The sequence below is a fragment of the Semicossyphus pulcher genome, unplaced genomic scaffold (genome assembly GCF_022749685.1).
Source record: "Semicossyphus pulcher isolate SPU_LCO1_2020_fin unplaced genomic scaffold, fSemPul1.0.p SCAF_18, whole genome shotgun sequence".
NCBI lineage: Eukaryota > Metazoa > Chordata > Actinopteri > Labriformes > Labridae > Semicossyphus > Semicossyphus pulcher.
The window spans coordinates 13,070,946-13,093,560 of record NW_027211691.1 but is presented as its reverse complement, the minus strand read 5'-3'; the positions used below and the strand labels follow the sequence as shown (position 1 = coordinate 13,093,560).

The window sequence follows — 22,615 nt, the reverse complement described above, 5'->3', positions numbered from 1 at the left end:
AGACAAGCAACGTGCCACAGGTACCTGCAAAAGCACATTGCTTTTTTTTTCTTTTCTCATTTTTATTTATTTATTTATTGCAATAGCTAGAGTCACCTCTGATCCAAATACTCAGTGCTGATTGATTGCAAACAGCATACTTGAAATTCATGAACCAAATGTATGGTTTTTGCACTTATATCTATGTTTTTCCACACTTTTAAACAAAATTTAAACTTCAAAATTTAGGATTTCTCAATTTTAACAATGTCGTTTACATTTATGTTTAAAGATACAAAACATGTCTAGCACCACCAAAAACCCTCACCATGAACACACTCTGGTTAACGTGCAGGTCGGTGTCGTAGAAGCGTCCCCGATGCTCGATCGGCTCAGTGGACACCGCCCACTGTTGCTGCTCTTTCTTACTGCACAAAGCCAAAGCTGGACCTCCTAGACGGCTGTGAAGGGCCACACTGACCGTGTAGAGGCCCCTCGGTAGCTTGTCTCTGGTGGCTCTAAGGGAACGCACACACACCTCCACAGACTGAGGAGTTGTGCTCTGGTTCAGCTGTAATACACAAGATGCAGAATGTAAGATTGCAATAGTCTATCGATTCTATATTGGTTGACATTTTTTCCCATGGAGCTAAAGAAACTGTGGTTAAGTTGAAATGATTGGATGCTAAATATTTCATCACACTGGAGTGAACTTGTGAATAACAGACACAGTTGTACAGAGGACATATCAGTAATCAGCTGCCCCTTGATGGATTCCTTTTCTACATGTTTACAATTAAAATATGAACATATAGTACATGCTGCACTTTTCCTTCTTTATTGTCTCAAATCACATCTTCTGGTAAGTGAAGACAAATTAGGGTATATTATATCAATAGCTTGACATAGACAGCCCTAACCCTGACCGTTACCCTACATGATGAAAACCTGTAAAATAACCGTAACACTGCAGTTAATGTCGATCATTGAGCAAATACAGTAATGTCAGTTGAGGGATGTTGCAGTTTGCCTGTAAAATATCTACTCACCCATCACAAACCTGTGAAAGTAATTAGTTAAACTGCCTCTAAGACAAACAATTTGTTGACAGTGTGAAGCTGCCATATTGACCATAGTTGTAAATCCTGTCAACAGTTACGTTATCTTATCTACTCTCCCCCTGCCCCGCTACTGTTTAAAACAGTGCTGTGTAAACACAATGAAACACCTCCTTACTCACACTTTGCTATCTCTGTACACCCCCTGCCCTTGCAAGTAAAGGACATGTAAAAACAGTTTCCAGCTCATTTTCTTTCTCAGGAGATAAAAATGAAAGATGATTTTGTGCTCCATATATGACCAGAATTTCATATATAGGAGTGAAGTGAGAAAAATATAAGACGTTTAAAGAGAAAGTTAATTGGCCTGCTGCAGGCGTATTGATACTGGATTTTTCAAGAGAGAAAATAGTGCCCAAAAAAAGGCGCAGTAAATGAAATCCTAGAATGATGATTTTGTGTTGGAAATGCGTGTTGTTTTTGCAGGGTAACATTTTTTGGTTTCATGACCCTGGCATCTCGCCGAAACTACTTATTCTACGTTCTGAACCTTCCAGAACACTGACCACGGGACTCGGTGAGTGGGCCATAATAGCTTTGCATCCGCTACACTACTAGCAAGTAATTCATACAACTTGGTGTCCAAAAATTCGAACTATCCCTTTAATTTCATCAGGCCGTCAGAACATTGAACATAAATAAGGTCGCATCTTGAGGTAGAGACATCTTCAGGTGCTAAACAAGACCGCTTTTTTCCCCAACTGGGAGCATTCATAGTATATAAGACTGTCCCATTAAAGCTGCAGGCTTGCATCCACTGATCTCCATTCAACCATTTAGGGGTTAAGTGCAATGCTCAGGGGCAAAACTTGTTGAAGTTGAGAGTCATATTTATTTCCCCTGGCCACATTGCCCATTCAGATAAAGATTTCAAAACGCCAACCTTCTGGTAGTGAGCTCATCCCACTAACCTTCAGGCTACATCAGCCCACTTGTTGTTTATTTGCTCGCTTGTTTTGGTGACATGTGCCTCTTTTTTAGGGCTTAGGATGAGTAATAGGGTAAGCTGGCTAGACATTTACTTTTTAATGAAACATAATCAGGGAACAATATAAATACACTTTAAGTCTTTTGTCCCCTATGGCATCTGTTGAACAGCACTGAATGAAAAGTCAATCTGGCTTTAAAAGAGTCACTTGGTCTTCATCACCATTATGTTTTAAGCTTTGATAGCAATGTAGGTTTGTTCTTCATTGTCTGGTTGGACATTTTGGATAGTTAGACATTATGCCATATCCATTTGGTCATTTAGCATGGACCAGATTGCGATGACATTTGCAATGAACCATTAAGTGTGCCCATTTGTGATATCTTTGATGACTCATTCACCCTAATTCCTCTGTTATCTTCAAACCAAAAGTTCCAATTGTGTACAACAAATGTCTTCATCCTAACCCTTCCCATCCCACCCTTTCCTACCCTATCCCTTCTTTTGCTATTCCATCCAATTAAATCCCATCCAATCTGATCCTTTCTTACCCTATTCGATCCTTTCCTATCTGTTTTCCATCATGTTCTATCCTGTCCTTTCCCATTTTATCCCATCCTATTCTTTTCTTTCCTACACTGTTCTATCGTGACCTATCCTATTGTATTCTATCCCGTTTCATCCTCATCCATACTATCCTATCCAACCCTATCCTCTGCTCTCCAATCCCACCCTATCCTTTTCTACTATCCTATCCAACGGTTCCCTATCCCGACCTACCCTGCCCAATCCCTATCCTTTCCCACTCTACCTAACCCAATCTTATCCTATGAGATCCTACCCCACCAAATGCCATCTAATGTTACCCCACCCTGCTCTATCCTTTATTATCCTACTCAACCCATACCAACTCATCCCATCCTATCCTGTACCAATCTACAGTATCGCACCCTACTGCTCTCTACAATCAAAACATTTTGTTCTTCATACTGGAATATCATATCCTATTATTCAACCACTATCCTAACACATCCCTATCCTACCTTACCCTACTCTACCCCTATTCTACTCTACTCTACCCCACCATATCAAAGCATACCTCACCCCATTCTTTCCTATCCTATCCAATCCTATGCTACCACACCCTACCTTATCCTATCCTTTCCTATCCTATCCTATCCTATCCTATCCTATCCTATCCTATCCTATCACACCCTACCTTATCCAATATTTTCCTATTCTATCATATCATATCCTATCCCATCCTACCACACTCTACCCACCTTACCTCACCCTATCCTTTCCTATCCTACCATATCTTCCTCCCTGTCTTCCTATCTTCCTTCCCTTCATCCTGTGCTACCCCACCCTACGTTAACCTATCCTCCCCAGTCCTATCCTGCCCTGCCCTACCCTATCATGTCCTACACCAACCTACCAACCCTACCTTACCCTGCCCTACACCACCCTACCCAAACCTACCTTACCCTACACTATCCTTTCCTACACCACCCTACCCAAAACTACCTTACCATACACTATCCTGTCCTACACCACTCTACCTTGCCCTATCCTATCCTATCTTTTCCCATCCTGCCCTGCCCTACCCTGCCCTATTATTTGCTTTATCCTATCCTTTCTTATGCCTCCCTTTCTTCAGTGGAGACATTTATTTGTCTCTGATTATCTAAGCTGCATCTCTTAATGGCCATTTATTTTATGTACTTGAATTTAAACTGTGCTGACCAACTCCCGAGGGCAAATTTTGAGTGTCTGGCAATTAAAGTCCTCCATTCCAATCGATGACATATAGCACTCAGGGGCTACATGTGCTCACACACACACATACACTGAATCCACTGTTTGTTTTACACTATACTGTGTAAAGTGTTGTCACCAAGCAACCTGAGACTTCTCCTATTCCACTTACAGACACACGTCACATAAACATTCACTTGGGCTGGCGGTGCCCACTGCTCTGCCAGACTGCGAAGGGGGAAGGTGTGCGCTGAGCCCTGCAGTAATGCCCCTCAATCTCCCCACTGTGAGCATCTTTGCATACCAAAACAACAAAAACAATTTAGGCAGAAGTGAAATTAGTATAATTGGTGGCAAAGCGGTTTAGCCCACACATCTTACATTTGGGAGGAGGTGATGGAGGCCTCCAAACCCCCACACTGGAAAGAGATGTATGCATGCAGACTGGAAGATGAGGAGGAGGAGAAAGGATAAAAAAAGAAGCAAAGAAACAAAAAACAATATCATCACACTGGTGTCCAATTCGCACTATGTATGTCTTTAAGAGGAATTGTATTTATCTGGCCCATATGCTTGCACAGGCACAGTGAGAGACAGTCAAGACAGCAAGGCGAAGGTAAAAGGTGAAGTGAGCCAATTTTCCATATCAGAGGTGGTTTGTTTGCCCCAAGCCTGAGTTGTGCCTAAAGTGCCATAACATTACAGCACTCCTACAGATGAGATCAAAGGCTCCGGCAAGGGATCTTCCTTGGTTTTGCTGGCAAGCAGCCGTCCTTTCGCTGAAATATCTTTTCAGGGCTTTCCACGTATTGACTGATCACACAAAATGCACTCTTAATAGAGACAGGAAATGCCACATACAAAAACTTCCTTTCTTTCTAAGTATGGGCTAATATTCAGAGATTAAGCTTTCTCGTTAATTATTTTCATTTTAATTAGTAAATCTTAATTAACAATGAACATTTACCCTTAAAATTTTTTGGCTTCGGAATGAAGGAGGGGGGTGAAGAAAGCAGAGAATAAATATGACAATCTTTTTGGGACCTCCGGGCAGGATTACTGATGCAGGCTGCCTTAGTTATTAAACACGTTCTAAATTAAATGCCTCCATGAATTTTGCACAGAAATATATTTTCATAGTTTTGCATGCCAAATGTGACATTTTATATTTCAGATTCATCTCGCTGCAGTAATTTTAGGGAAATGTCATATAAACAAAGATTTTGTCATTTACCAAAGGAAATTACTATGCGTGGCAGGTTTGGCCATTGCTTTCTCTCTCTCTCTTTCTCTATTTCCCTCTCCCTCTTTTGCCCCCTATTCTGCCTGTGCCGGTTGTTTCAAGTCAGCAAGCCATAAAAAATCTTTATCTCAGTGAAACACAGCAATTTGGGAGATAATCGAATGGTGACTGGGGGGCACAAACGCCAGTCTGAGGAATTATACCACAATCTCCCCTGCATTTACAACCTTCCTCAAAGCCAGTTGTCACCCTGGAAGGAAAGCCCCCGACTGAAGATTCATTACATCTTTAAGCCAGCACGGTGGCATGGCAGCCTCATCCCCAGATGCAACACAACAGCACACTCCTCCCACAGCTGGTGATGCTAGCGCTAAAGCTGCAGCTTCCTTCTCTCTTTCCCACTTGGTTTCTCTTTTCTCTCCTCTCCCTCTGTTCCCCTTTTTCATCTCCAAAGACTCCCTTTTTCCCTCCTACTTAGATTCCTAAAACCACAGACAGCATGCACACAAAGCAGGGAGAAGATTCTTTATATACTGTACAAAAAAACATAGATGGATACCTCGAATTCTGCATGTGGAAGCGTTTTTCAATAGTGTCTGTGTTTGAATGTGTGCTTTTGTAAAGGCATGTGCACATACAGTCCCCATTGGTGTAATGAAAGGAGTGAAAGAATATGAAAAACTCAAAAATAAGGGATATGATTTTCCCATTCTCTACCACGTCCCATTCATCACAGGATTGCACATAATTACATCATTGCTCTGTTTTTGAACAAACAACCCTCTTATTTTTCCATGATGTGTAAACACTTAGGGATCAATACCTTCTCAGAGATTAAGGGGCGAGTCACTTCCTGTTTGTGTACTTTAAAATGAGTGTTTGTCTGGTCGAAGCGACTAACAGATCCTACCTGCCACTGAGGCTGTGATGCTGCAGAGGAGGATTCTTGGAGCTCTGTCATCTGCCCGTATTTGGCCATCGCTTCCTCTTGGCCTTCCCCCAGCGCTCTGAGTGACGGGCTTTCAATGCTATGTGCACACACACACGCGTATACAACACGCACAAACACAAGAAGTTAACCCTGTTTACAGCCACCTGCATTTTGGACTCTTTGTTGTTCTGCAGCCAACAGCAGCTCAATCTAATAACAGCACAACAAAACACTTTCCACTGGGTCCCTCTCGCTCGTTCTTTCTCTCTCCCTCTGCCTTTCTCGGCCTTTCAATCTTATCAGTGGTAATGTAATAAGCGGTTGCTTCGCTCTGTCTCCTCGCCACCTCTCTTAATTCCTCAAAATAAAGCAATATCACAGGGGCCCTGGCCTGCCTGTGACTGGGGATAAGATGCTTGTAAAAGGGAGGATAATTCAGCAAATAAATGCTCGGCATCAAAGGCAGGCACTGGGTCTTTCTTCCCATTCTCTCCCTCCTCTCTGTTCGCCTATCAAAAGTATTACATGTGCTTTCATCAGTTCACAACAAGGCACAATGTGCTTCCTAATGCAATTACTCGACCTCCATTAAATCAGAAACAGTGGAAACAAATGAATTACACATTTGTTACAAAAACCACAAGTCAGCTCCGCGTCTCTCCTCTTTATTTTTTTTCCCTTTTATAGGCGCAGGGAGAGAAAAAGTGAAATCATTTCTCATTAAATTTCAGGCAGATGTAGCCCTAGGTGATGCATAGAAAGTCTCCCATGTCTAATAGCCACCCACCATTGATATCAGAAGGAATTTACAGAGTTCAAGGCTGTCGAGAGGAGGTCATCTCGCTAAACTCCGAACCACATTCATCTGACAGAGCTGGTGTCCGACAACCACCCACCCATAAAACAACCAAACACAACAGAAGATGCTGATGTGTAAAGCAGTTTCTTGATTTTATCATGTCAGCTGGCATGGTAGTCCATAATTACTAAAAACTTAAACATGCTAAGCTGACTCCCCGCGGGGCTCTCGTACCAGATTTGATGTGTGATCTCTGACTAAAGTGGATGGACCAAGAATTGATGCGCCTGCGAGCCCAATGACATGGACAGATTTCTCTGCCCCGCAGCCATACTACCCACAATGCAATGCCCATCGACAGGAGAAGCCATGCAGAGGACATATGAATTACATGCCTTCCCGAATGTCAGCGAGAATACAAATGCTTTCTTACACAATTAATGATTACAGTCGTGTGACATCAATTTTACATATGGAGAGAAATGTGAAACGGACTTACTGAAGCAGCGTGTTCATCCGGGGCTGTGGCGTTTCTCTCACGGCCTCGTCACACTCTCTCTCTGAATGAGGCCCCTTTGTAATATTAAAGTGCATATGTTAACAAATTATGTTAATGTGGTAACTAGCATTAACTTTACCAGCTAATTGACGGTTGAATTTAAATAACGTAAGGTCTTTTAATTTCTGTGTCCCACTATTTTTAAAGATAATGGCCTGAGCATCTGAATTTTTACTGACTTTATGTTACGCAGAAATGGAAAAATATAGATTATGATTGGATGAAAATGCGTATAAAAGTTATTCAACACTTCTGCCATACAGTAGATACATGAGACTTTACCTTCCCAGTAAAGAAGTCCATAAGTCTCCTCTTCCTCTTTGCCCACTCACTCCTCTTCAGCGGTCCCCTCTGAGCCGCCTGCTGAAAATACGTGTAAACACACATGCACACTTTCTTTGGTTGCAGCTTTATGAAACAGTGCAGTGCACCATAATGGCAGAATTAAGCACAAGGAGCAACTGTAATGCAATCTGCAGGCAATCGATACTGAGCCAGGCCCTAAAGACATGTAGCGTTTGATGAGTATTTCTGCCGGTTTTACATTCAGTCAGCACATTCACACTCCCCATTCAGACGCATTGACACTGCTAAGTGACAGCGTCTCGCCCTGTAGAGGCTTTGTGCGGCAGAATAGAGAAAGAAGAAAAACACTATTATTTTTAAAATAGATGTGAAATCTCTGGTGGATAATGTGCTTTCAATGGGAGGTGGGTGTGGAAACAGTAGGAGAGCGCATACATATTATGGCGGAATAAGATAACACTGATCCCAATACTGATACAGTACACACTAGATGCTGCTGATTATGGAGTAAAGGCAGGATGAGTCAACTGTTGCTGCTGCTTCCAAGTGATGTGAAGACATTGTTGAACCATTTTTTCCCAATTACGTTGACTTTCTATAGACACAATTTGATACTCGTAGCCTCTTTTCAAGTGAGATTAGAACTAAAAATACAGTGGATAGAAGTTGCGCGTTCTGTATACATATGCATAAACGATGGGGTTTCACAATGGAAACCCCTTATTCGTGTATCCCCCTGATTTATGAAATAGATTGTTTTGAAAGAAGCTTTAGATCTTAACACTAGTTCACAATCTCCCCACTCCCTAGTGAGAAAATAAAAAGGTGGTCACGCTCTATTTTTTCCTGAAAAGACCTAAAGACGGGTAAAGAACCTCGAAAATGCAGCTTCAGTCAGGAACAAATATGCATAATGATGCACAACAAAGTTCAAAGACACAGCAAAAACTGTCTCCACAAATAAGTCATTGTGTGAGGAGATCACATGTAGAATAGATTATGTAGTTAAAATGCATGTGCTTATTCTGAGCTGAGGCTGAATGAGTTATCTAACCTTCAATGCATGTTTAACGTGACCGCATTCGGAGATCTGCACTGAAAATGAAACACAGAACTTTTATAAAGGTAGCGTGGGGACAAGGTTGGGGACAAAAAGTGGAGCAAAACAAAAAAGCAAATGTTGAAAAAAAAATGTTCGCAAACACACGTACATACACACATTTGGATGCGGACAGACAAAACAGAGGAACGCACACACACACACGCTTCACGTCCATTAGCTGAAGCCGCAGCATAATGGACATGGCTGATGTGCTGGTGAATATGGGATGATGACACAGATATTCCTCTTTGTAGCCCTGACCTGCTGCAGTGAAAGGCTGCCAAGCGTGATCATGTCAGGCCGCACGCGCTCCCTCAGCTGCTGGGCGTAGTGGGGGATCGCCTCCTTAGCTGTCCTCACTGCAAGAAATAAAGCAATGGCAACACAAATGTTATATTTATTTAAAAAAAACAACCGTATTGCTGTGTAATTCATCATTTTATGTCGTTTCACCAATAAAATATGTGAGGATAAAATATTGTCCCATTACAAAGTATACATCTTCCTGGAATGATTCCTTGCTTGGTTTAATTATTTTTTTTATCATTTTGTTTTTTAAATCTTTGTGGGTTTAAAATCTTATCAAGCTCCAAGTAAGTAAACTAATGCATTGGTAGCTTTTATTTATTTGTGCAAAGAAAATACATGTAGTACCATCATTCTACACTAAATCATCTTACACTATACCAAACTAACATAGTGCCTCTACACATAAAAAATAAAATATAAAAATCAAAAGCATAGCATTACTTTTTACAGCGTTCTCTCTGCCCATTACCATCCTCCCTGCTTGGAGTCCAGCCTCTCCTCCCAGCCCAGCACCGGCTTCAGCCTGGGTTTTGGCAACGGTGTGGGCCTGCGAGGGCCCGGAGCCCGAGGCGTCACCACCACCACCACCACCACCGTGGAGCAGCAGTCGCCGCTGAAGCACCGGATCACCCGCCTTCACCTCCAACACCTCCTCATCCCTGGAGGCAAGCAGCGTACCTGGAGAGATATGCATCAGTGGGCATGCACAGACACACACACACACACGCGCTGATGGATGCGCATACTAGAATATCTGGAAACACATACACACATGTATATAGAGATTTTTACACAGGCGGACAATGATGGAGTCTGAAACAGTCATTGTGAACATTAAAAAAAAATAAACACAAACCTCAACAAGAAATTTAAAGTAGCCAATACATTGAAAGAAAGTTTTCTTCTACATGTTACGTGAACCAGTTTCTTGTTAGTAATCTAGGATATATTTCTGAAAGCAAAGGCGCGTCATATGAAAAAGCTAGCCTGCTTGCTGTGTGTCTCCTCGTTGGAAGAAAGCACAAGGTTTTCTTTGAGCATCTGTGTTCTCAACGTGTGCAGTCCAACATGTGTAACAGCCAAAGCTGTTATGTTATAGAGGCTGATATCAATGGCTGACGCCTCACAGAGAAGTAGAATGACAAGAGTGCCAGGTTTACGTTCTTTGATTTCCGAGCCAAAGCAATAGAATTTATCGAGATAAAAAGGAAGTGAAGATCTTAGACAGAGAAGAAGAAGGGATTACTCCAGGAATGTTTTAAAACGTCTACAGCACTGGCCACTGTCCATTTCATTAATACTTTGTCTTATTCTCCTTCTTGTAAAGTGTGTATGGTGCTTTGTGGTCGCCTCTAAAAGCTGAGACAAAAGCGTGAGAAGCAGTCACAGAATGTCAGGATCAGCGGTGACATACACTGAGCCGGTTCTGCAGCTGCAAAGAAGACTTGCGGCCTACACCGGTGGGAGGCATCCACACAACAGCATAAGGTGATTGTCTTGAAGTCTATTGTAGCTCGGTGAAGTGCTTACTGGCAGCGGACGCAGTTGGACTCCAACAGTACAAGTACGAGCTGTCTCTCTCTCTCTTCCTCTCTCTCTCTCTCCTTCCATGTGTCTCAGCCTATTGCATGGAGGAACAGTTAATCCAAGATCCTCTTTACTTTTTCTGTGGGATTTCATGAACATTCCAAGACAATGGATGGGGCTGCTAATCTCGGTGGTACAGCTAAATCCGAGACAATGGCAAATAATACGAGCCGGGAAAATTCTACCGTGTTGAAGCGGGCCTAAACCCATCACTTGTGCGCTGGAATTACAAGGGAGATGTGCGTCATGTCAACAGGATCTGGTGCGACTGTCTTCTGCCAGAACAATGCTAAGCTTAAACCACCTCAATGTTGCCTGGTTGGCTACATATTGAAATGAGACTGAGCTAATGAGAAAAGGCACGCCTACTGTGAGACAATGGCTGTGCTTGGAAAGCACTGACTACTGGTGTGGGTCGGTTTCTAGTCTTAGTCTTTGTTCTGTGTAAGTGCTGCTCTTAGTGTTAGTGGAAAATGCAGCGTCTTATATGTGTCTGGGTTCTTATGATTTCACTGTCCTCAGCTTTTCTTAAAGCTACAGTACCTGAAGAGTGTAAAGACTGTGGCACCACTGTGAACACTGTAGTCGCTATTTTAAGAGGTAACTCTTGTCTTTTGGTTCCAAGATGATTTCATCAATAAATGACCATGCACATGTAAAGATACAATTGGTTCATACATCTTAGCAGCATCAACCAGCAGGTTCACCTACAAAAATGTCTCATATCAGATCTACTTTTCTAAGCGCATTGATACACATTATCTTAAAAGAAGTATTATCAGTACATGTCCACTGAAAAGGGATTAAATTAACCTTTTAGGTTACTCTTTATATTAAGGTCCTTGTAATAAGCGTTAGTTAATCGGTAATAAGACCCTTATAAGGCCTTATAAGATGCTTATTAACATTAAACAAATGTTAATAAGACTATATAAGGGTAATAGTAGTAACAGAATTAGGTTTATTGTTAGATTATGAGACATTTATAAGCACAATTTATACTTTGTGGGCCATGTGTCAACCATGTACATTTAAAGTGTTGGGGGGGATTCAGAGGAACTGTCTGAAAGTGCTTTTTTTTCCCGCCAAAACATTTTATCTTTATGTAATGATTTATTTATATTATATCAACCTTGACCCCCATGTAGTGCTCATTACAAATGAACAAAGCATAGTGCACTGTTAATAAGTGCATAATAAAGGATTTATTAAACTTAACAAGGCACTGTTCTCGCTTTAGATCCAGTAGCTTCAAAAAGCGTTATTAACTGTTGATAAGTGCATAGTTAATCGCTATTTACTGCATAATAAAGCATGTATTAATGTTATACAGTCTTATTAACATATATTTAATGTTAATAAGCATCTTATGAGAACTTTTAAGATTACCAATTATACCGATACCAATACTTATTACCTATTAACTAACGCTAATTACAAGGGCCTTAATAGAAAGCGTTTTACATCCCAAAATTTAATTTTTTATCATTCAAAGTTCTAAAAATAAAAAGTATCTTGCTATAATGGCTGGAGCCCACAAACAAACTGCCTTAGAATAATAAATATACAGACATACAGTATGAAGGAGATACGAACCAGGTATATTTACAAACGTCTCGTCCTCATCCAGCAATGCGGCCATTCTTCGATACAGCCGGTTTTCATCCGCGTTCAACATTGCTACAAGTCAAAACAATTATAAAATGAGTACACCTTCAACGGTGCTGAAGAATTACATGCATTCTGTGTGCTTCAAAATTACTCTCCACTTATCAGACGAGTCAATCTAAACCACATCTTAACATGCACACCGGTGATATTAGCTGTGGCTGGAGAGGCCTGAGAATCAAGTGTATGCAGAGGGGTAATGAAAAAGCAGCATTAACATGCCTGTTAGCCGGCCTGTCATCATGTGATGAGATTTGGTTTGGCGAATCCTTTGATATTACACGGCAGTGATATCCAAAAGATACAGGTGAAATGGCTTCTCCATTAATAACCATGTTTCATTATAACATGCATATTGCTTGGCTCCCAAGAGCTCGCTTTTAATAGGCCTACTTTGGGAGGGGGCTGCAAACTATTGATGTGGCTCTACGTGTGTCATCTGACAAGGGAAAGAAAGAGACGGTGAAATGAAAACTGACCAATGATACGTGACCTTCGTCAATGACAGCGAGTTGGATAGCCAATCTAGCGATGCCATCATTTGCTGTATTTACATAGACCGTCCTGCCGTCACAAACGGCGGCCTGCTACCAGTGACCTCACTTTAATGAACCGAGGAGAACTATTATGACAGAGAATGGCATACTTAATTCCAGCTCATCTTCAGCGCTGACCCCAGCCGTCCTGCAATGCCTTGGGTCCGTCTGCTCTGCCGACAACGGGTCAAAGTAATTTTGGGCGCGATTATTTCCTGTGGAAAGTGCGGGAGGCGAGAGAATGAGAGAAAGAGGCATTGGGAGTTGGTTGATGGGGTGGCGGGGAAGGGAAGAGGGGAGTTGTACAGGTTCAGGTTAGTGGTTATTAGAAGCACATGAAGCGAAATGTTAATTTTGAAACCCACACTGTGGAAGGGCAGGGGCAGCGGCTGCTACCAGATAAGGCAGAGCCAAGACGAGACAGGAGTACAGAGGCAGAAAGAGAGAAGTGGGAAAGAGACTGCTGGCTTTCTCAGTGTGCCTCTCCACGGCCTGCGGTGCTCTGGGGCCTAATTAGCATGCCGCGAAAGGTCACGGCAGGCAATCTCTTAAATACGACTGCCATATGTTTGCCGTGTTCAAAAGGAACTAATGAGAAAGTCTACAAGCTCAAAAGTACCTGGAATTTCAAAGACAATACCTTCTAAATACTCCGAGGTCAGCGGCCTAGAGGACCCGGCAAGTTTGGAGGAGCAGATCCAAAGGAAAATAACCTGAGCCCATGTCTCATTGACTTCTTATTAGCAATCACTGACCTATGGGTATCAAGTCTGCTCCACAGAGTTTATGGGAATCCGATGGCTTCAGGGTCTTTCTATTAAGGGTACACCCCACCACGCCGCTTTCTTAACCCCAAATCATTCTCATTACAGGCCTTGAATATTTCACTCCAATCTAAATTGCTTTACTTGTATTTCTCAGGTTGTGGGGCTGAAAAATGCATGGTACATTAAATCATGTTATATATTCCACACAAGGATCACCTTTATAGTGTGAAGGTATCACCGCTTGGAGTGTGTTTGCACAGGAGGACTGCTGGTCCGACAGGCCACAACCTAAAACAGCTCAGTGGGAATCTGACGTGCTCTTATGAGAAATCTGTCCTCACTCTGAGTTAAACAGTCAGACTGAGAGACTTATTAAACGCGGAGCAGCCAGATGACTCCTCGACGGTGCCATAAATTGACTGTGAAATTCTGATGTTAAATCCCTCTCCGTCGTTAACACAGGGTTTGAACAATTTCTCTGCAAATAGCTCTGAGGTTATGAAACCCTTTTTTCAAACACAAATTTGCATAATGGCGGAAGCGTCGTGGATCGCCTTTTGAATCATATCTGTGATTTACCTAAATAGTCTGGCTGTCCTCCAGTTCATCTCTCTAATGAAAGTTTCAATTCTCTGTTCTTACACACACAATATCAATAAGTGACACATATTTCCTGTTAGAGGTGCTGTTAACAGAGGAGGAGGAGAGATAAGGGAAGATTTTGGTGAAGGCCAAATAGAAGAGACGCAAACATGGAACAATCTGCTTTGGAGATCTTCCAATAAAGGCATGTGTCAGGGAACTGTTAAGCACACTTGATGAAATGTAACTTACTTTGTTCTTTGTATTATTTAAACCCCAAATTCAGTGCATTTCCCACTAAGATGAAGTTATAAACCTATAAAACACACAGCCTGCAACATATTGAACGCAATTTGAGACTTGCCTGTGATAAAAAGAAAAAGGTTTATTTGGAACTGACAAACTTATATTAACAAAGCAAAGACTGTTCATAATGGCTTCATAGCCAGTGTAACGCATTTTCAAATCAATAAGCTGCCATATGGTTAAGTTCATTTTGTATGCTTTAAGGGTATGGCAAGTGGCCTAATTAGCATTTTTCAATTAATAGAGCGAAAAAAAATAAGACAGAAAAAAATAGCAACTTAACTCATCTTTAGTCATCAGCACGCCCAAATGTGCGTTCCAAAAAAGTGTTTACATGGTTCTCTAAGAGAAAGTAGATCCTGTAGTCGCCAACAAAACAACTTTTCAGAATAAGGGTGTCTATGATTACTTCATTTTAAGAACAGCGTTTTACTTGTTTTTATAAGAAAATACTCATGAAACTACTCATTTTCATGTGTTTTCTCTCAACTTATCTAATATAAGACAACAATATGATGTGTTTTAACTAAATTTCATGGGCGAGTTTAATCTATCTTTTTATATTTTGGGTTGAGTCACGCGATGGTGGGTGTAACACTTCACTGCAATGATTCATCTCCTTCTAAGCAACACATTTGCTATACACTGGCTTTTTAAAGTTTAGAACGCAGAACGTCATTATGCCACAAAAACACTGTGAGCAAAACGTACTTAATGTAGATAAATGAGGAATCAAAAGATCAGAGAGCAATGAAGCCACCAAGAAAAGTCAACTCAAAATGATATGGTACAATTCTGGTATTACTCTTAATTATCTGCAGTTTCATAGAAAAAAGAAAAGTCACAACATGTCACATAACATCAAGAAAACTGACATGATCAAGGGAAAAGAGACATCCAGGAAAAGCTGACTTTCACAGTCAGTTATTAACAATGTGGCCTAACCTATAAACTGGATAGCATACATGTTGTCATTGTTTTCAGGACTAAAACAAATGAGCAGAAACAAGAGAGTTACTTATGCAGTGGTTAAACTGATTTGATAAAGCATATTTAAAAAGACCTATCAATATAATAAACCAATAAAAAGGTTCATTAACTTCTCTTTTGTTGTAAATGTTTATAGTCTGACTTTAATGCTAATCTTCCGGCCGGTTCCTCAAACAACAACAGTCTAATTTCACCTCCTGTGCTCAAAAATCATGACAATAATTGATAATAATTACAAGCCAGCACAGCAATAGCAAAATAAACCACATTAAATCAAGAATCTAACATGTGACTCATCCCTGAGAAAACTGGCACGCTCGCAACCTTGAACGCATCCTAATTTACCATCCCATTCCTCAAGAGTTCTCCCTGACATACTGAATTATAAGGGGGCATATTCGTATGCCTGATTGGCCTTAAGCCGTGTTTCGGGGGCGTAGTGAGTACACCACACAGACAGCGGATCGGCTTGGTAGCGTAGTAGCGTATGTAAATGCACTCTCCTATGACTCCAGCCCACCACAAGGCATGTAGCCGAGAGTGGGAGTCAAGGCTGATTGTGTCGAGGGTACTTCTAGATAGAGATAGAACACCCACTACTGTAGCGTTCTCCAGCGGAGGAAGAAGTTATACGAGGGTTGCTTGTTAGGACACGCTTGCTTTGGAATGCAGGGACCAAGGGCCCCTCGAACGGAGAGAGAGAGAGAAAGAAAGAGGGAGTGAGAGAAAGGTTAGATCAGGAACACATCTACTGTCAACAAATTTGAGGCTAATGAAAAATGAAGCTTCACCTCTTTCTTTGGCAGGGGCTTGCAGCTCCATTTTTTTTTGGTGAGCTGCAAGGGTGCTATCTGGCCTGTCACCTCGAATTTCTCTCCCCAGCCAAAGCGGAGAAACGGAAAGCTCCGCGCTTCCTCCTCCATCGAAGGCTGGGTTTTCTATGCCCACCACAGCAGCTCTGTCTTCTCTGGCTGACAAAATAAGCAGAAACATAAATAAAAATACAAACACGGGCATGGAGGGGCGATACAACAGTTAGGTCAAAGTGAATCGTCAAAGGAACAAGCGTAAATAATGACTACAATTTTCTTCTATTGGTGATTTCTCTGCGCCAACATGCTCAGGCGCATCCTCCTCGAATGACACTAAAACACAATTAGGTTAAAATTAAATCAGAATCTTGCAAAGGAGGAGGAAAAAAAAGAGAAGAAGAAGAAATGATTAAAATAATTACAAATTGCGCCCTGACAAGCAAGAGCAAAATTTAGCCCAAAGCCATTTGTCTGTAATTAGTTAATTAATCCTTACACAAATTATGAGCAATAACTCATCAAGCAGGACTCACCCATCAGAAATTCAGCCGACTTGGATTTCTTCTGCTTAGGTTGCTGCAGAGCCTTCTGCTGTAACTTCTGGAGGGAAATTGTTAAATGAATAAATTAGCTGCAGAATGAAGATCATCATTTATGATCCGCAACTAACGCAGTATTTTAAATATGGGACGACACTAAAATGTCATTTAATTTACATCGCCGCTAAAGGGGTCAAGCACTAATTGAACAACAGGAGTGGAAAAGAATTTAATCATAAATAGATAAGAAAAGTTGACATGAATGTGTAATGAAGGTCACATTAAAATACTTCCTCCTTGTTTCTAAAATGAATGGGCAACAACACTCTCCTGGAAATTATGCGTTTTTTTTCTTTTTTACACACAGGGCTGCATGGGAGCATGCAGGCTCGGTGTGCAAATCAGTATGGAAATCCAGGCACACTTCCCATTACTTCAATTCACATGAACTCAACCTAGAAAATCTCTAAAGGAGAGAGAAAGAATTATCTTTAAATAACATCCTGCCACGTCCCTTGTAATTTGTTGGAGGATTTTCAAAATAAAGTTGTGGGCTTCATGCATAAACCTGTGATGAATAAAAATGTGGCGTTAATGTGATGCATCTTAAATCAATCTATACATCTATAGCACTATTATGTCTGCTGTCCTAGGTGGTCTGCATGGGCATAGCATGGAAAGAGAAATGAGGAATGTATTAAAGCAGGCACAGCATCCTTTGAAATCAAGAGTATGTGGAACAAAGTCTGCACTCCCACATTTCTCTCATTTCTGCGGACAAACAGAACAATAAGAAAGTCGAGGTAAAAGCCAGAAGTAGTTGTTTTCGTTATGGATATGTTTACATAAGAATGCACCATAAAAGAGCTCCGTTGCTCAGAGCGTATGGAGCCTTTTAAGCATCATTTTATGCAGATTTCAATGATGAACTGCGCTCATGCCCATGAACAGCATGTATTTGTATACAATATTTAATTTCAAAGGCAAAATCAAGGGGCAGACGAGTGGGGGGCTTATTTCAACTCTAAATGACAGAGCAATTAAAATAGAGAAGGACTACTTCCAGACCAATCTGGTAAGAGGAGTTTTTGTAAATCTGTTTTTACATTCAACAAGCCCTACAGCAAGACATTCATTTATACCACTGAGATTAATGCTTATCTAATTGTAACTTATTTAAAAACCATTTTCTTTTCGACTGGGTTCCAATCAGTTTCTCTGAGTTTCACATGCTGTGGAGGATGAGACGGAAATATTCAGCATCAGCGCTGATTGTCTCACTGTGTTCCCTTCTATTTTCCGTTCTTTATTACTTCATCAGGCACCTTATTTTTTCTGCAACACAAATATTGTTTGGGTGCATACGCGAATGGAAAAACTCCCTAAAAGAATTATGGGAAAATTAATCAGGTAATTTTATTTATTAAAAAAAGAATGCAAGCAACATTTGGTATGTATAATACCAAGCATGTTCAACAATAATATGTCGTAAACTATGGTGATAAGTCGCATTAGCATTCTTTATATGGTATTAAGTTTTTGATTATTATTGTAATGTCAGAGGCAAACCTAAAAACTTGATGGTTTAAAGAATGTATTTTAAATTATATACCTCTAAAGTATATTATGCTTTCTTGTCATTAATGAGTGCATAGTTTGAAAGTTCTGCAGTAATTAATCATCATGTTATATTATTTAAGATTGATTATTGAAGGTGGATCACACCATAGTTTTTGCCCTTAGGGCTAAAGGTGGAGAAATCACATGTAGCTTTATCTATAGTAGGGATACACGATATTGGATTATTTGCCAATATCCGATATGTCGATATTTTCCAACCTTTTTTGCCGATTGCGTTACCGATATATTAGGCGCATCTTTTTTTCCACCTTATTCCAGAGAACATCAAGTCTCCCCTGTAGTGGAATTGATATCATGCCTATTCTTCTTGTAGTGGCCCACTGGCGGATGCAGAAATAACATAACACAGTGCTTTTTAAACTGTACGCACTCACTGGGCAATATATGAAAACTACTTAAACTTAGGTTATGTAAAAAATGCCATATTTATTCGTATGTAACATTTTCTTTCAAATAAAACTAATATTCACAGCTTAGACAGGCTTCTTGTTGCATGACCGATGCTGAGCAACCGCTGCAAATAGCAACCTTGCTGTCTGTTCCGGAAACTTTGAAAAACTGCCATACCGCAGACATCTTGCACCCTTCTTCACGTTTGACAGAAGAGGCGTGGTGCAATGCAGTCTGCGCGCACCCACGCCGAGTTATATCGTAGCATTACGTCAAGCTTTTTTAGGGAATCACTGAGCATTTAGGCAGAATTAAAGCTTCGTTTTATCGGCGGAAAATATCAGCAGAAAAATTACATATAAGCAGATGCCGATAACGGGCCGATAATATCCATACATCTATATGCTATACAGATGTATTTGTTTATCAGTCAAGGATATCACTGACATGGCAATGTAACAGAAGTCATCAAATTTCACAAAAACTTTTTTTACTTTAAATTAAGAAAAATAGAAGTAGTTTGAATCTCAACACTTCCCATTTCTCTGTTAATGTAAAGAAAACTAGCTCCATTTCCTCCAAATGTCAAGAAGCCCTCTGATCACTGTGAATGTATTCTTCCCTTTACTTCAGTCACAGTGAAAGAAACAACATGGGGAAGCACACAGAGTATACAGTACACGCTCCCCAGGCCTGAAGCTTTGGGTCACTGTCAGTAAAAGCCTGTGAGCCTCTCTGTCTATGAAACTAAGAAACATGCCTGGTTCTCATCCCGCTCCTTAGACCCCACTGACATTGACAGCATGCTCCTTGTAATACACAGACTGTTGTTTAATGTGCCATAACTGGATGGAACATGCAGATGTTTCATCTCTAAAGCGATAAACAACAATTCAATCCTTAGGGAGGAAAAGTCAGAGAGGTTCAGGGAATAAACTTGATTTTAAGAGGTGGGAAACTGGCCCAGTAATGGCTGAGAGATCTTATAATGTGTTTGTCATATTGCACCTACATATGTTGGAATCATGGTGCTGCTCTAAAATCTGATGCCAAGAAATTTGTGTGTGTTACAACATACATATACAGCAGCACAAAGCGATACCCCCTGAGTTCATCCTCTTGTCATCTAAAGGCATCTACATGAACTTAATCTGCCCCCCTCTCCTCCGCTCACTGCGCAGCACACAAAGTGCTTACTGTGCAGTCAACATGAGAAAAAAATCATCTATAACTGGTGACAAAAAAACATCCATGACTCTTTTTTTTTCTTCTTTCTTTTTTAAATGTGATTGTTGTCAAAAGGAATTGAGTACAACAATGCCTTGTTCAGTTCTTGTTGCATTCAAAGGCATAGCTAGAAGGGCTTGGGGAAGACCGCTCGCTGCTAGGGGCTGGTGGGCACAGACCAGCTAGAAAGTGAATTTTGCATACTGTACGGATCATCGCCCAGTTCAGCCCAGTCACATTGAATCTGCCATCAACCAATTGTGCTTCATGAAACCGTCAACCCTCATTTACGTCTGCCTGTTTTCTTCCCCACGCAGCTGTAAACAAGGCCGCGGCTCTGAGCTGTCTGCCTCTGTCCCCCCCGCGCACGCTGCTTGCCAGGGGAGAGCGGAGACGGCACAAGCTCGGCTTCACAGAGATACTTAAAGCTACCGTTTCCAGACAAGCACCCTGTGTGTGTGAGGCATGGGAGTCAAGGACAAGAGTGTTTCTGGAGATGACAGGAGTTTTACGTAGAGATTTCTGCACATGTTTGTCTCTTGTTTGGGTTCTAATTTGTACTTAAAGAATCCATAATGTCTGTTTTCAGGATATCCTGACCTAAGATCGGCTTTTATCATTAATATGTGTTTATATATCATTATAAGTAGTAGTTTAATCATAAAAGATGTAATAAACATCAGCGTGAATGCCTCTCTTAATCATTAAAGTTGATTTTGTTTCCATGTTTTTAAGTCTCTTTTTATCTATCACCATAATAAATATGGCTTTATCAATAAATTGCATTATAATAATGAAAACATCTACAAAGCATCTTTATTCAGATCACTTAAGATAAGGTTAGCATTTTGTTTCAAAGGCGTAAAAAAGCCATTTTACCCATAAATGTGAACCCATCTTAATTCATAGAGCAGCTTTAACAATGCGTGCTAATCGTGACCCACCAAACAGTTCCTTATTAAACAACAACGGCGTCAGTCGGTGTAGACAGAAAACATAATTAGTATTCAAGCTTAATTAATCTACGCTGGCCCCCTTTAAGTGAATTAGTCAATTATTTATGCGTGTGTGCTCCTTTGATGCTAACAGATTATGTATGTTGCTGCAGAAAAACCTTGAAAAATGACTTTGAAAACTTTCCGCCATTAAATGTCACTACAAGCGTCTGCTCTGACTGAGAAATGTCAGAGAAGAGCATGAATAGTGATTAAGTTAACAAGAGATAAATCTTCCTGAGCTAAACGGACAAACTTCTATTTTTTGCCAAATCACCATGCCAGATATGTCAGCGCCGCGCAGGGAAAACATTGCAATTCATTGTCTGAAATCCGACGCAAAAGACAAAATAAATCAGCCAAATATGTACTTTTTGTGCGCCCTAATCCGCGGAATGGAAATTTAACACAGGTCGGATCAAGGTCTTTCCTAGGATCATGGGAACTCCTTGGGATTTTCAAGAGCCTTTTTGTTTTTACCCTTGAGAACCAGGCACTGGCCTCTGCACCCCTCAATCCCCCATTGAGAACCCAGAGGCAGCGCGGAGGAATGCTAAATGTCAATGGTCAGGCTGCAGCAGCACCTTCAGAGAATGAGAGTCGGAGGTATGAGGCCTGACCTCTTTGTGCTAGGCTTCGCTGCTGTGAGGGGCCAGAAGTGAAACTGTACTCACACTGCTAAAGGTGTCCATCTCCTCCGACTGCAAAAGATCATCTCTGGCTGACCCTGATCTCTGAACAATGGCGAGGCCTGCGAAACAGAATGTGTGGAAATGCGGTGAGAAAGAGCTAAAGTTGTGTGAGGAGAATCTGCTATCAACCTTATGCTACAAATTTGCCTTATAATTGAAAGTTTGTTGATGTTATTAGAGCTCTTTTAATAGCTTACAGCACAGAATCCTTCATTCCATGCAGCGTTACACAATCTCCCTCCTGCTTATATGTTCAAAACTGTTATCTCTGCAATGCATCTAAAGGACAATAAGCACCACTTATTATCACAGATAACAAATTATCGGCCCTGATTATTCAAATAGTTTATTCATTTACATCTGATACAATATCATTCGGTATTTTTATCGTCCTCTCCTATGGTAATTCACATGGCTCGCACAAGTTTCTGCTGAAATAGCAAAACAAACCCCAGGCAAAATGTGAAAGATTATCCCATACCATGCGAGCTCGGATGAAATGCTATACTTTTTCACACTGAACACTGCTCCACTGGGTGTGATTGAAAAACATGTAAAGCTATTGAATCTGTGGTTTGTATATGTGAGGGAAAATGAGTGTTGTAACAAGTGGGCCTGTGTTTTTGTAATTGTTTCAAATTACACTCGGCGTAATAACTCAGTGAAAGCGGAGCCGCTGTGCGGTCCGTACACATTAACTAGGAAAAGACCACAGGATATCCATGCACCTTATCACGGCCCGCAAAAAAAAACCTGATTGTGTAAACAAGTGTGCAGACTCAAACTCTTTTACTATGATTCCAGCTGTGTGTATTTGTGTCGAGGGCGCTTATCACCATGACACAAGAGAG

At 41.0% G+C, this 22,615-nt stretch overlaps 1 protein-coding gene across 1 annotated transcript in view; it reads right to left on the bottom strand.

The window, feature by feature from the left end:
• The window catches only part of ofcc1 (orofacial cleft 1 candidate 1), a 190,650-nt gene that overhangs the window by 60,085 nt on the left and 107,950 nt on the right, over window positions 1-22,615 (bottom strand). The window contains exons 4-13 of the mRNA XM_069667856.1: window positions 16,810-16,880; window positions 16,260-16,435; window positions 12,934-13,038; window positions 12,216-12,299; window positions 9,474-9,710; window positions 8,985-9,082; window positions 7,577-7,678; window positions 7,254-7,314; window positions 5,937-6,055; window positions 308-550 (exon numbers count right to left, since the gene is read on the bottom strand). Coding sequence (XP_069523957.1) covers window positions 308-550; window positions 5,937-6,055; window positions 7,254-7,314; window positions 7,577-7,678; window positions 8,985-9,082; window positions 9,474-9,710; window positions 12,216-12,299; window positions 12,934-13,038; window positions 16,260-16,435; window positions 16,810-16,880 — 1,296 coding nt within the window. The remainder of the gene's footprint in view (window positions 1-307; window positions 551-5,936; window positions 6,056-7,253; window positions 7,315-7,576; window positions 7,679-8,984; window positions 9,083-9,473; window positions 9,711-12,215; window positions 12,300-12,933; window positions 13,039-16,259; window positions 16,436-16,809; window positions 16,881-22,615) is intronic.